Source organism: Aegilops tauschii, chromosome 4, assembly GCF_002575655.3.
Source record: "Aegilops tauschii subsp. strangulata cultivar AL8/78 chromosome 4, Aet v6.0, whole genome shotgun sequence".
Taxonomy (NCBI): Eukaryota; Viridiplantae; Streptophyta; class Magnoliopsida; order Poales; family Poaceae; genus Aegilops; species Aegilops tauschii.
The window spans coordinates 218,932,553-218,947,793 of NC_053038.3; the positions used below are offsets into that span (position 1 = coordinate 218,932,553).

The 15,241-nt window shown below is 42.8% G+C and overlaps 1 protein-coding gene across 1 annotated transcript; it reads left to right on the forward strand.

Annotated features, from left to right (window-relative positions):
• Nucleotides 1–6,655: 6,655 nt before the first annotated feature.
• Nucleotides 6,656–8,040, forward strand: LOC109771196 (ABC transporter E family member 2-like). Its single transcript, XM_020329896.3, has 4 exons — nucleotides 6,656–6,915; nucleotides 7,673–7,758; nucleotides 7,850–7,947; nucleotides 8,034–8,040. Exons 1-4 carry the CDS (start codon nucleotides 6,813–6,815, stop codon nucleotides 8,038–8,040), a joined length of 294 nt encoding a protein of 97 aa, XP_020185485.1. The 5' UTR covers nucleotides 6,656–6,812.
• Nucleotides 8,041–15,241: the final 7,201 nt, after the last annotated feature.

Genomic DNA, 15,241 nt, shown 5'->3' on the forward strand with positions numbered 1-15,241 from the left:
TGAGCAGATATGGGTATATCTACTTAATGAAACATAAGTCTGAAACATTTGAAAAGTTCAAAGAATTTCAGAGTGAAGTGGAAAATCATCGTAACAAGAAAATAAAGTTTCTACGATCTGGTCGTGGAGGAGAATATTTGAGTTACGAGTTTGGTCTACATTTGAAACAATGCGGAATAGTTTCGCAACTCACGCCACCCGGAACACCACAGCGTAATGGTGTGTCCGAACGTCGTAATCGTACTTTACTAGATATGGTGCGATCTATGATGTCTCTTACTGATTTACCGCTATCGTTTTGGGGTTATGCTTTAGAGATGGCTGCATTCACGTTAAATAGGGCACCATCGAAATCCGTTAAGACGACGCCTTATGAACTGTGGTTTGGCAAGAAACCAAAGTTGTCGTTTCTTAAAGTTTGGGGCTGTGATGCTTATGTGAAAAAGCTTCAACCTGATAAGCTCGAACCCAAATCGGAGAAATGTGTCTTCATAGGATACCCAAAGGAAACTGTTGGGTACACCTTCTATCACAGATCCAAAGGCAAGACATTCGTTGCTAAGAATGGATCCTTTCTAGAGAAGGAGTTTCTCTCAAAAGAAGTGAGTGGGAGGAAAGTAGAACTTGATGAGGTAACTGTACCTACTCCCTTATTGGAAAGTAGTTCATCACAGAAACCGGTTCCTGTGACACCTACACCAATTAGTGAGGAAGCTAATGATGTTGATCATGAAACTTCAGATCAAGTTACTACCGAACCTCGGAGGTCAACCAGAGTAAGATCCGCACCAGAGTGGTACGGTAATCCTATTCTGGAGGTCATGTTACCTGACCAAGGCGAACCTACGAACTATGAAGAAGCGATGGTGAGCCCAGATTCCGCAAAATGGCTTGAGGCCATGAAATCTGAGATGGGATCCATGTATGAGAACAAAGTGTGGACTTTGGTTGACTTGCCCGATGATCGGCAAGCCATAGAGAATAAATGGATCTTCAAGAAGAAGACTGACACTGACGGTAATGATACTGTCTACAAAGCTCGACTTGTTGCGAAAGGTTTTCGACAAGTTCAAGGAGTTGACTACGATGAGACTTTCTCACCCGTAGCGATGCTTAAATCTGTCCGAATCATGTTAGCAATTGCCGCATTTTATGATTATGAAATTTGGCAAATGGATGTCAAAACTTGATTCCTGAATGGATTTCTGGAAGAAGAGTTGTATATGATGCAACCGGAAGGTTTTGTCGATCCAAAGGGAGCTAACAAAGTATGCAAGCTCCAGCAATCCATTTATGGACTGGTGCAAGCCTCTCGGAGTTGGAATAAACGTTTTGATAGTGTGATCAAAGCATATGGATTTATACATACTTTTGGAGAAGCCTGTATTTACAAGAAAGTGAGTGGGAGCTCTGTAGCATTTCTAATATTATATGTGGATGACATATTGCTGATTGGAAATGATATAGAATTTCTGGATAGCATAAAAGGATACTTGAATAAGAGTTTTTCAATGAAAGACCTCGGTGAAGCTGCTTATATATTGGGCATCAAGATCTATGGAGATAGATCAAGACGCTTAATTGGACTTTCACAAAGCACATACCTTGATAAAGTTTTGAAGAAGTTCAAAATGGATCAAGCAAAGAAAGGGTTCTTGCCTGTGTTACAAGGTGTGAAGTTGAGTCAGACTCAATGCCCGACCACTACAGAAGATAGAGAGAAAATGAAAAGTGTTCCCTATGCTTCAGCCATAGGCTCTATCATGTATGCAATGCTGTGTACCAGACCTGATCTGTGCCTTGCTATTAGCTTAGCAGGGAGGTACCAAAGTAATCCAGGAGTGGATCACTGGACAACGGTCAAGAACATCATGAGATACCTGAAAAGGACTAAGGATATGTTTCTCGTTTATGGAGGTGACAAAGAGCTCGTCGTAAATGGTTACGTCGATGCAAGCTTTGACACTGATCCGGACGATTCTAAATCGCAAACTGGATACGTGTTTACATTAAACGGTGGATCTGTCAGTTGGTGCAGTTCTAAACAAAGCGTCGTGGCGGGATCTACGTGTGAAGCGGAGTACATAGCTGCTTCAGAAGTAGCAAATGAAGGAGTCTGGATGAAGGAGTTCATATCCGATCTAGGTGTCATACCTAGTGCATCGGGTCCAATGAAAATCTTTTGTGACAATACTGGTGCAATTGCCTTGGCAAAGGAATACAGATTTCACAAGAGAACCAAGCACATCAAGAGACGCTTCAATTCCATCCGGGATCAAGTCTAGGTGGGAGACATAGAGATTTGCAAAATACATATGGATCTGAATGTTGCAGACCCGTTGACTAAGCCTCTTCCACGAGCAAAACATGATCAGCACCAAGACTCCATGGGTGTTAGAATCATTACTGTGTAATCTAGATTACTGACTCTAGTGCAAGTGGGAGACTGAAGGAAATATGCCCTAGAGGCAATAATAAAGTTATTATTTATTTCCTCATATCATGATAAATGTTTATTGTTCATGCTAGAATTGTATTAACCGGAAACATAATACATGTGTGAATACATAGACAAACATAGTGTCACTAGTATGCCTCTACTTGACTAGCTCGTTGATCAAAGATGGTTGAGTTTCCTAGCCATAGACATGAGTTGTCATTTGATTAACGGGATCACATCATTAGGAGAATGATGTGATTGACTTGACCCATTCCGTTAGCTTAGCACTTGATCGTTTAGTTTACTGCTATTGCTTTCTTCATGACTTATACATGTTCCTATGACTATGAGATTATGCAACTCCCGATAACCGGAGGAACACTTTGTGTGCTACCAAGCGTCACAACGTTACTGGGTGATTATAAAGGTGCTCTACAGGTGTCTCCGATGGTACTTGTTGAGTTGGCATAGATCGAGATTAGGATTTGTCACTCCGATTGTCTGAGAGGTATCTCTAGGCCCTCTCGGTAATGCACATCACAATAAGCCTTGCAAGCAATGTGACTAATGAGTTAGTTGTGGGATGATGCATTACGGAACGAGTAAAGAGACTTTCCAGTAATGATATTGAGCTAGGTATTCAGATACCGACGATCGAATCTCGGGCAAGTAACATACCGATGACAAAGGGAACAACATATGTTGTTATGCGGTTTGACCGATAAAGATCTTCGTAGAAAATGTAGGAACCAATACGAGCATCCAGGTTCCGCTGTTGGTTATTGACCGGTAATGTGTCTCGGTCATGTCTACATAGTTCTCGAACCCGTAGGGTCCGCACGCTTAAAGTTCTGTGACGATCGGTATTATGAGTTTATATGTTTTGATGTACCGAAGGTAGTTCGGAGTCCCGGATATGATCACGGACATGACGAGGAGTCTCGAAATGGTCGAGACATAAAGATTGATATATTGGAAGCCTACATTTGGACATCGGAAGAGTTCCGGGTGAAATCGGGATTTTACCGGAGTGCCGGAGGGGTTACCGGAACCCCCCGGGGGTTAATGGGCCTTGTTGGGTCCTAGTGGAGAGAGAGAGAGAGGGGCCGGCCAGGGCAGGCCGCGCGCCCCTCCCCCTCTGGTCCGAATTGGACTAGGAAGGGGGGGGGCCCTTTCATTCTCCTTCTCCCCCTTCCTTTCCTTCTCCTAGTAGGAGTAGGAAAGAGGGGGAGTCCTACTCCTACTAGGAGGAGGACTCCTCCTCCTGGCGCGCCCTATAGGGCCGGCCGGCCTCCCCCCTTGCTCCTTTATATACGGGGGCAGGGGGGCACCCTAGAACACACAAGGTGATCATTGATCTCTCCCAGCCGTGTGCGGTGCCCCCTCCACCATAATCCACCTCGGTCATATCGTAGCGGTGCTTAGGCGAAGCCCTGTGATGGTAGCTTCATCAACATCGTCACCACGCTATCGTGCTGACGAAACTCTCCCTCGAGCTCTACTGGATCGTGAGTTTGCGGGACGTCACCGAGCTGAATGTGTGCTGAACGCGGAGGTGCCGTACGTTCGGTACTGAGGATCGGTCGATCATGAAGACGTGCGACTACATCAACCGCGTTGTCATAACACTTCCGCTTAACGGACTACGAGGGTATGTGGATGACACTCTCCCCTCTCGTTGCTATGCATCACCATGATCTTGCGTGTGCGTAGGAAATCTTTTGAAATTACTACGTTCCCCAACAATCGGATGTCCGATGCCTGTAGCTTATGTGTGATCATTCCTCTTGGTCTTCTTGCTCTGGTTCGGCACCGCCTTGTCCAATGCTCCTAAATTCTTCATGGTTATCCTCTTGGAACCTAATCACCGAGGAGCGAGTTCACCTCATGTTCAATGTCACGTGCATGAGCTCTTGTCATAGGACCACCTAACTCTTGAGGAGTTGGTGTAGTATTCATGGGGATGACCGTAGTGTTAGAGATATGCCCTGAGGCAATCATGTGATGATGATATTTCCATATGTATTCATGAGTCCTTTGTATTGTCCTTGAACATCATCAATGATATGTATCAATAAGTATGTGACTTGTTTGTGGACATGTATTGTATGATGATTGTTCTAATGGTCCCTAGTTGATAAGGTTATGCAGACACATATCCTTGACTAGTATATGACTTGGTTGATGACTATGTTTCACAAGTCATGTGCATGGAGATACTAAACCGATAGTATGGACTTGGGGATGGAGATCATCGAGTCGGACAGACCCACTTTGAGACACATCGAGATATAGTCATATGTTAGTCTCAAGTACAATGTCTATGCCATGTCCTAGACCTGAGGTCCTCGCATGTTCTCGGGATGAGGATCGCCTCACTTAGGGTCTATCAAACGCTACTCCGTAACTGGGTAGTTATAAAGGTAGCTTTCGGGTGAGTCGTGAGACATGCCGCGAGACATGGTTGACCAAGAAGGGATTTGCCCCTCCTATTTGGAGAGATATTCTCTGCGCCCTCTCGAGTGATCAGATTCGGAAATCATGGCCATGCGACTTGGGTTAAGTGTTAACCCAGTTCGGGAATCTGTATCACGGTTTCAAGAAGAGAGGTCGAACTATCACAAGGGTGACAAGTACTCGACTTGAGATCGACAACATATATCGTGAGGCAAAGGGAATGTTGCATATGCCACATTGTCAAGGTTCGTCAAACGACTTTACGCACACATGGGAGTTGGCACCTTCTGCTTGGAGCCGCTACCAACTATCGACTTGGCTGTGTCCATGCGTACGTGAACCTATAGGGTCGCACACTTAAGGGGTTGCAGCCCATTCGGATTGGATCCGAGTGGAAAATGGATGTGGACTCCTAGTGGGCTCAAGTGTTGAGCCCACCTCAGAGCTCTATATAAAGGGGAGTGGGCGCACCACTTAGGGTTGATCCTCTCGCAGCCTGGTTAGCCACCGCCACTCCCCATGTTCCCCGTGTCCATGACATACGACCGAACCTAGCAGTCCGCCGCCCGCCGCTGCACCTCGCACGTGTGGATACCTTGGTGGTTCGGCATCTGCAGTGCTTGGACGAACCGTTCGAGGGAACCGCGAGGTGCCGTCCATGGGAGATCACCGTCCGCGGGAGATCACGCTAGGAGGAGACGGCTCGGGAGATCGGCTACACGCATCACCAACTCTACTTCGGCTGCGATGACTGCGCGTCTAGTGGTAAACCCGATCTCGTAATCTATTTCTAGCATCATGATCTTGGGTGCACGGTAGAAAATTTTATTTGGCACTAGCGTAGCGTACCGCGTGTTCCAACACGTAGGGTGCTCCACACCAGGAGTTGCACGAAGGCTCAACCGACGGCCACCATGTCGCCTTGCCGGCTACCCTGAGCCACGACTAGGGTTAGTTATTTGGGGGCGTAGAGCAGCGGGTAGAGCGGTGAATCGATAGAATGAGGCAAGGCAAAGGCCTGCCTAATGATGGTGGTACCGGAGACGACCATGCCAGGAGAAATGGGAGGTGGTGGCGGTAACGATGACGATGACGACGTGTGGAAAGAGGGAGTCAGGAGAGCGAGAGGAGAAAGGGGGTCATGGAAGTTGTGCGGGAGGGGGGATGGATCAAGGCATAGTGATTGGGTTGTGCAAGTGAAAAGACGTAAATACCCCTCGACGGGGCACAGAATTGCATAGCGCTACCGCGGAGTTCCTATGCGCAAGCCGACCCATTCATCTCTTGATCTGATGGTAACCGCTGAGGCCTCCATCTCCGGCATGAATCTATATTTTTTTTTGAACATCAGTACAGACGCAAGCGCTCATACATACGCGCATACACTCATCCCTATGAACGCACACATGCACACCCTACCCCTATGAGCACCTCCGAGAGACTGAGCCGGCATGTCATCTTGAAATTTACGAAGTCACCGTAGGCGCCTCGCCGTCGACGGGAACGTCTCCTCGCACTGAAAGCGCATCGCCGGAAATCCTGAAATAAATCCAGGAATAATGCGAGCACCAGGAATTGAACCCTGATGGGCTGGGGATACCACTGTCCCTCTAACCATCCAACCACAGGTTGGTTCACGACACGAATCTATAATTGAGATCGCGGGTTTGAGGGGTCCGGTTGTAAATGCTTGATGCGGTTTAGACCGACTGGAGGACTCGAGCCTAGGGTTTTTTGGTTGGTCTGCCCACCGGCGCGCGTACGACCACACTTGATAGCCAAAGCCAAAGTGATATACCCTCCTCCCCGCCACTGCTTCCACGCCTAACTCTAGTGCCGCCACCAGTGGTAGTGCTCTACCCCCTCCAGCGGAAATCTCTTTGGACGGGGCGGCGAATACGGAGAGTCGCCGCAGATGGCGGACCGTTTGACCCGTATCGCGATCGTGAGCGAGGACAAGTGCAAGCCCAAGAAGTGCCGCCAGGAGTGCAAGAAGAGATGCCCCGTTGTCAAGACCGGTAATTCACCTCTCTCTCCACACTCGCGGGTCTGATCGATGAGGTCTTACGATTTGTCTGCTGGTGCTATTGGTGAATCAAAGCGTAGATCCCAATGGTTTCCCATTTCCACGGGGCAATCTGTTTATATGATGATTTTGATTTCAAGCTGACTGATATGTGCCTTGTACTAGCAGGATCTGGGGAATTGGATCGCTTAAAATGGTCACGTTTTTGTTTTGGTAGCTGTAGTATCGTTGCTACGAACTTGCTTAAGCGTTGTTACGTGCTTAAGATTTGATTCAGTTTCTCATACATGTTGCCATCTATTTGTTATTGTAGTCTATGAACAAGGATCAGTGTCCACATATATGCGCACATTTATAGCGCTTATTGTGGCTGCACCAATTCTCCATTTCCCCTTTTGGTGCTTATAGTGTGTTTGGTTGAGGGGATTTAGTGTTAGGGAATGAGCGTTTTGGGGTTATGAAACATATAATCCATTGTTTGGCCGGTGGCAAGGGAGCTGAGGAGGAAAGGGAGAAAGGGAATTAAGGAGCCCAATTCCGAAAATTCGAACTAAATCTCACCTCACACCAAACATGGGTTTTAGATTAATAATCAATTTCCCAAGCCTAATTCCCCAACAAACTCCCACATCTAAACACACATCCCCTTTCCCTAACATTGCCAAGCACGTTGATGTGTTATGCATGCTAGAGGGTTTCCTAGCTAAAGTGCTGCTGTGGTTATGACAATTAACTGTCTTATTGTATAGGAAAGCTTTGCATTGAAGTTAGTCCAGCGGCCAAACTTGCATTCATTTCTGAAGAGCTGTGTATTGGTTGTGGTATTTGTGTTAAGGTATGCTTGTCATTTAATACAACAATTAAGATGTATGATTTTTCATAGTGTTACTATAATCTTCTCACTTCTGCTGTAATACTTGATGCAGAAATGCCCATTTGATGCCATTGAAATCATCAATCTTCCAAAAGATTTGGAGAAAGATACTACCCATTGCTATGGACCGAATACCTTCAAATTGCACAGGTACTTTTTTAATCGAAGAGCCAGGCGCTGCGTTTGGATGTTTGTATTAAAGGCCTCCGTATTGAATTGGCTCAATACTAATTCAGTGGGTAAAGTGTAATGGACATGAATACAATTTTGCTTGTTTGGATGCTCATGGAATCCCAGTGAGGTTTCAATACCAAATCTTGTTTGGATGGCAAACTATGGAATTGCATAGTGCCTTGTTCTATATGTATAAAATCGAAATTTGTACAATATGTGACCATAATTTCCACACATAATTATAGTTCCGCACATAATTAAGAATCATAAGTTCCACACAAAAATAAGAATCAATCCACCCATCAAAGCAGAATCACAAGTTCCACACATAATATCGAAATTTGTACAATATGTCTTATGAAAAGCAACCAGCCAAAGCAGAGCCATAAGTTCCACACATAATTAAGGATCAATCCACCCATCAAAAATTAACAATCGATCCTTTTGTTACTAATCTCATCTAGCAATACGGCGAAGAGAAACTAAATTTGGTCTGACTGGATAATTATACGAAACAAACAAAATTTCCTGCAGTGTCATAATAGAGCAAGCACCATGAAATTTGTTCCTGCAGTTGACACTTGACAGTACATGGCTGGGTAATGTGCATTCGACCACCAACTGATGAACTAGTGAATTAGTAATGACTGAAGAGATTGCTGGATTGAACCATGAAATATGTTCCTGCAGTTGACACTTGACAGTACATGGCTGGGTAACATATGAACCAAAGTCGTAGCAAGCTACAAGGACTTAAAGGAACAACGCGTGACATTTTGATATGTCTCCAACGTATCTATAATTTTTGATTGTTCCATGCTATTATATTATCCATCTAGGATGTTTTATATGCATTTATATGCTATTTTATATGATTTTTGGGACTAACCTATTAACCTAGAGCCCAGTGCCAGTTTCTGTTTTTTCCTTGTTTTTGAGTTTTACAGAAAAGGAATACCAAACGGAGTCCAATTGACGTGCCAATTTTTGATAATTTTTTATGGACCAAAAGAAGCCCCCGGAGTAAAATAGTTGGGCCAGAAGAGTCTCGAGCCGTCCACGAGGGTGGAGGACGCGCCCTACCCCCTGGGCGCGCCCCCTGTCTCGTGGACGAGTCGGAGACCCCCCTGACGTGAGACCGACGCCAAAAATTCCTATAAATACATAAACTCCCGAAAAGAAACCTAGATCGGGAGTTCCGCCGCCGCAAGCCTCTGTAGCCACCAAAAACCAATCGAGACCCTGTTCTGGCACCCTGCCAGAGGGGGGATCCATCACCGGTGGCCATCTTCATCATCTCGGCGCTCTCCATGACGAGGAGGGAGTAGTTCACCCTCGGGGCTGAGGGTAGCTATGTGTTTGATCTCTCTCTCTCTCTCTCGTGTTCTTGATGTATCACGAGCTTTGCTATTATAGTTGAACCTTATGATGTTTCTCCCCCTCTACTCTCTTGTAATGGATTGAGTTTTCCCTTTGAAGTTATCTTATCGGATTGAGTCTTTAAGGATTTGAGAACACTTGATGTATGTCTTGCATGTGCTTATCTGTGGTGACAATGGGATATTCACGTGATCTACTTGATGTATGTTTTGGTGATCAACTTGCGGGTTTAGTGACCTTGTGAACTTATGCATAGGGGTTGGCACACGTTTTCGTCTTGACTCTCCGGTAGAAACTTTGGGGCACTCTTTGAAGTTCTTTGTGTTGGTTGAATAGATGAATCTGAGATTGTGTGATGCATAACGTATAATCATACCCGCGGATACTTGTGGTGACATTGGAGTATCCAGGTGACATTAGGGTTTTGGTTGATTTGTGTCTTAAGGTGTTATTCTAGTACGAACTCTTGAATAGATTGATCAGAAAGAATAACTTTGAGGTGGTTTCGTACCCTACAATAATCTCTTCGTTTGTTCTCCTCTATTAGTGACTTTGGAGTGACTCTTTGTGGCATGTTGAGGGACACTTATATGATCTAATTATGTTATTATTGTTTAGAGAACTTGCACTAGTTAAAGTATGAACCCTAGGCCTTGTTTCAGCGCATTGCAATACCGTTTTCGCTCACTTTTATCATTAGTTACCTTGCTGTTTTTATATTTTCATATTACAAAAACCTATATCTACCATCCATATTGAACTTGTATCACCATCTCTTCGCCGAACTAGTGCAACTATACAATTTACCATTGTGTTGGGTGTGTTGGGAACATAAGAGACTCTTTGTTATTTGGTTGCAGGGTTGTTTGAGAGAGACCATCTTCATCCTACGCCTCCCACGGATTGATAAACCTTAGGTCATCCACTCGAGGGAAATTTGCTACTCTCCTACAAACCTCTGCACTTGGAGGCCCAACGACGTCTACAAGTAGAAGGTTGCGTAGTAGACATCAAGATCTTTTCTGGCGCCGTTGCCGGGGAGGTTAGTGCTTGAAGGTATATCTTTAGATCTTGCAATCAAATCTTTTTGTCTCTTGTTTTATCACCAGTTTAGTTTATAAAAAGAAAACTATAAAAAATGGAATTGAGGGTGCCTCATATGCTTCATCTTTTTAATATCTTTCGTGAAAATGATGAAAAGGAAAATTTTGCTAAAGTGTTAGAAGAAGAATGCATTAAAATGTTTGGCACTAAATATTTGAATGATGAGCATGATTGCAATGTTCTTAGTATGAATTCTATGAATATCCATGATGCCAACAATATGCAAAGCCACAAGCTTGGGGATGCTATGTTTAGTGAAGATGATATTTTTTGTCCCCCAAGTTTTGATGAGCAAATTTACTATGATGAAAGCATGCCTACTATCTATGATGATTATTGTGATGACATGTATCCTATAAAGAATAATGATAACCATGAAACTTGTCATCTTGATTTTATTTTTCAATCACATGATAGTTATTTTGTTGAGTTTGTTTGCACCACTATTCATGAGAATAAATTTGCTTATGTGGAGAGTAATAAAATTCTATGCTTGTGCATCATGAGAATAATGCTTTATGTGATGGTTATATTGTTGAATTCATTCATGATGCTACTGAAAATTATTATGAGGGAGGAATATATGCTTGTATGAATTTTAAGAATATCAAGTTTCCTCTCTATGTGCTTAAAATCTTGAAGTTATGCTTGTTTTGCTTTCCTATGCTAGTTGATTCTTGTTCCCATAAATTGTTTGCATACAAAATCCTTATGCATAGGAATTGCGTTAGACTTAAATGTGCTAGTCATATTCTTCATGATGCTCTCTTTATGTTTGAATTCTCATCTTTTATGTGAGCATCATTGAAATCATCATGCCTAGCTAGGGGCGTTAAACGTTAACGCTTGTTGGGAGGCAACCCAATTTTATTTTTGTTCTTTGATTTTTTGCTCCTGTTTAGTAATAAATAAATAATCTATCTAGCCTCTGGTTAGATGTGGTTTTATGTTTTAATTAGTTTTTGTGCCAAGTAGAACCAATAGGATCTTCTTGGGTGATAGTTGTTTGATCTTGCTGAAAAAGACAGAAACTTTGTGCTCACGAAAATAGTTATTAAAATTCACCAGAACATGATAAAATGCTAATTCCTTTTGCAGAAGATCAATATACAAATTATCCAGGTTGTCCTAGTTTTTAAGAATTTGTTGAGTTCTAGAAGTATTCGAACAAATCAGATTACTATAGACTGTTCTGTTTTTGACAGATTATGTTTTCTATGTGTTGTTTGCTTATTTTGATGAATCTATGAGTAGTGTCGGAGGGTATGAACCATAGAGAAGTTGGAATACAGTATATATTACACCAATATAAATAAATAATGAGTTCACAACAGTACCAAAAGTGGTGATTTATTTTCTTATACTATCGGAGCTTACGAGTTTTCTGTTGAGTTTTGTGTTGTGAAGTTTTCAAGTTTTGGGTAAAGATTCGATGGACTATGGAACAAGGAGTGGCAAGAGCCTAAGCTTGGGGATGCCCAAGGCACCCCAAGGTAATATTCAAGGACAACCAAGAGCCTAAGCTTGGGGATGCCCCGGAAGGCATCCCCTCTTTCGTCATCATTCATCGATAACCTTACTTGGAGCTATATTTTTATTCACCACATGATATGTGTTTTGCTTGGAGCGTCATTTTATTTTATTTTGTTTTGCTTGCTGTTTGAATAAAATACCAAGATCTGAAATTCTTAAATGTTAGAGAGTCTTCAAATAGTTACATAATTATTCAACTACTCATTGATCTTCACTTATATCTTTCGGAGTAGTTTGTCGTTTGCACTAGTGCTTCACTTATATCTTTTAGAGCACGACGGTAGTTTTATTTTGAAGAAATAGATGAACTCTCATGCTTCACCTATATTATTTTGAGAGTCTTAAACATCATGGTAATTTGCTTAGGCTATGAATTTAGTCCTAATATGATAGGCATCCAAGAGGGACATAATAAAAACTTGCATATAAAGTGCATTGGATACTATGAGAAGTTTGATTCTTTATGATTGTTTTGAGACATGAGGATGGTGATATTAGAGTCATGCTAGTAGATAATTGTGAAATTGAGAAATACTTGTGTTGAGGTTTGCAAGTCCCGTAGCATGCACGTATGGTAACCGTTGTGTAACAAATTTGAAGCATGATGTGTTTCTTTGATTGTCTTCCTTATGAGTGGCGGTCGGGGACGAGCGATGGTCTTTTCCTACCAATCTATCCCCCTAGGAGCATGCGCGTAGTGCTTGGTTTTTGATGACTAGTAGATTTTTGCAATAAGTATGTGAGTTCTTTATGACTAATGTTGAGTCCATGGATTATACGCACTCTCACCCTTCCACCGTTGCTAGCCTCTCTAGTACCGCACAACTTTCGTCGGTACCATAAACCCACCATTTGCCTTCCTCAAAACAGCCACCATACCTACCTATTATGGCATTTCCATAGCCATTCTGAGATATATTGCCATGCAACTTTCCACCATTCCGTTTATTATGACACGCTTCATCATTGTCATATTGCCTTGCATGATCATGTAGTTGACATCGTATTTGTAGCAAAGCCACGATTCTTAATTTTTCATACATGTCACTCATGAGTCATTGCACATCCCGGTACACTGCCAGAGGCATTCATATAGAGTCATATTTTCTTCTAAGTATCGAGTTGTAATCCTTCAGTTGTAAATAAATAGAAGTGTGATGATCATCATTATTAGAGCATTGTCCCGTGTGAGGAAATAAAAAAAAAGAGAGAGAGAGGCCAAAGAAGCCAATGAAAAAAAATAGAGGCCAAAGAAACCAAACAAAAAAAGAGAAAAATAGAGATGGGACAATGCTACTATCGTTTTTCCACACTTGTGCTTCAAAATAACACCATGATCTTCATGATAGAGAGTCTCTTATTTTGTCACTTTCATATACTAGTGGGAATTTTCGTTATAGAACTTGGCTTGTATATTCCAATAATGGGCTTCCTCAAAATGCCCTAGGTCTTCGTGAGCAAGCAAGTTGGATGCACACCCACTTAGTTTCTTATGTTGAGCTTTCATACATTTATAGCTCTAGTGCATTCACAGCATGGCAATCCCTACACACTCACATTGATATCTATTGATGGGCATCTCCATAGCCCATTAATACACCAAGTTGATGTGAGACCATCTTCCTCCTTTTTGTCTTCTCCACAAACACCATTCTATTCCACCTATAGTGCTATGTCCATGGCTCACGCTCATGTATTGCGTGAAAGTTGGAAAATTTGTGAATACTGAAGTATGAAACAATTGCTTGGCTTATCATCGGGGTTGTGCATGATCTGAATATTTTGTGTGACAAAGATGGAGCATAGCCAAACTATATGATTTTGTAGGGATAGCTTTCTTTGGCCATGTTATTTTGAGAAGACATAATTGCCTTGTTAGTATGCTTGAAGTATTATTATTTTTATGTCAATATTAAACTTTTGTCTTGAATCTTATGGATCTAAATATTCTTGCCACAATAAAGAAGATTACATTTATAAATATGTTAGGTAACATTCCACATAAAAAATTCTGTTTTTATCATTTACCTACTCGAGGACGAGCAGGACTTAAGCTTGGGGATGCTTGATACGTCTCCAACGTATCTATAATTTTTTATTGTTCCATGCTATTATATTATCCATCTAGGATGTTTTATATGCATTTATATGCTATTTTATATGATTTTTGGGACAAACCTATTAACCTAGATCCCAGTGCCAGTTTCTGTTTTTTCCTTGTTTTTGAGTTTTACAAAAAGGAATACCAAATGGAGTCCAATTGACGTGCCAATTTTTGATGGTTTTTTATGGACCAAAAGAAGCCCCTGGAGTAAAATAGTTGGGCCAGAAGAGTCCCGAGCCGTCCACGAGGGTGGAGGGCGCGCCCTACCCCCCTGGGCAGGCCCCCTGCCTCGTGGACGACTCGGAGACCCCCCCTGACGTGAGACCGATGCCAAAATTCCTATAAATACATAAACCCCCGAAAAGAAACCTGGATCGGGAGTTCCACCGCCGCAAGCCTCTGTAGCCACCAAAAACCAACCGGGGCCCTGTGCCGGCAACCTGTCGGAGGGGGGATCCATCACCGGTGGCCATCTTCATCATCCCGGCGCTCTCCATGACGAGGAGGGAGTAGTTCACCCTCGGGCTGAGGGTATGTACCAGTAGCTATGTGTTTGATCTCTCTCTCTCTCTCTCTCTCTCTCTCGTGTTCTTGATGTGGCACGATCTTGATGTATCGCGAGCTTTGCTATTATAGATGGATCTTATGATGTTTCTCCCCCTCTACTCTCTTGTAATGGATTGAGTTTTCCCTTTGAAGTTATCTTATCGGACTGAGTCTATGAGGATTTGAGAACACTTGATGTATGTCTTGCATGTGCTTACCTGTGGTGACAATGGGATATTCACGTGATCTACTTGATGTATGTTTTGGTGATCAACTTGCGGGTTCAGTGACCTTGTGAACTTATGCATAGGGGTTGGCACACGTTTTCTTCTTGACTCTCCGGTAGAAACTTTGGGGCACTCTTTGAAGTTCTTTGTGTTGGTTGAATAGATGAATCTGAGATTGTGTGATGCATATCGTATAATCATACCCGCGGATACTTGTGGTGACATTGGAGTATCTAGGTGACATTAGGGTTTTGGTTGATTTGTGTCTTAAGGTGTTATTCTAGTACGAACTCTTGAATAGATCGACCAGAAAGAATAACTTTGAGGTGGTTTCATACCCTATAATAATCTCTTCGTTTGTTCTCCGCTATTAGTG

What these genes read in the sequence shown, in the direction of transcription:
- LOC109771196 (XM_020329896.3), top strand. Translation starts at nt 6,813, where the DNA reads ATGGCGGACCGTTTGACCCGTATCGCGATCGTGAGCGAGGACAAGTGC. An exon ending in ATGCCCCGTTGTCAAGACCG is followed by an intron (nt 6,916 to 7,672) that starts GTAATTCACCTC and finishes CTTATTGTATAG; the next exon opens with GAAAGCTTTGCATTGAAGTT. An exon ending in GTTGTGGTATTTGTGTTAAG is followed by an intron (nt 7,759 to 7,849) that starts GTATGCTTGTCA and finishes TACTTGATGCAG; the next exon opens with AAATGCCCATTTGATGCCAT.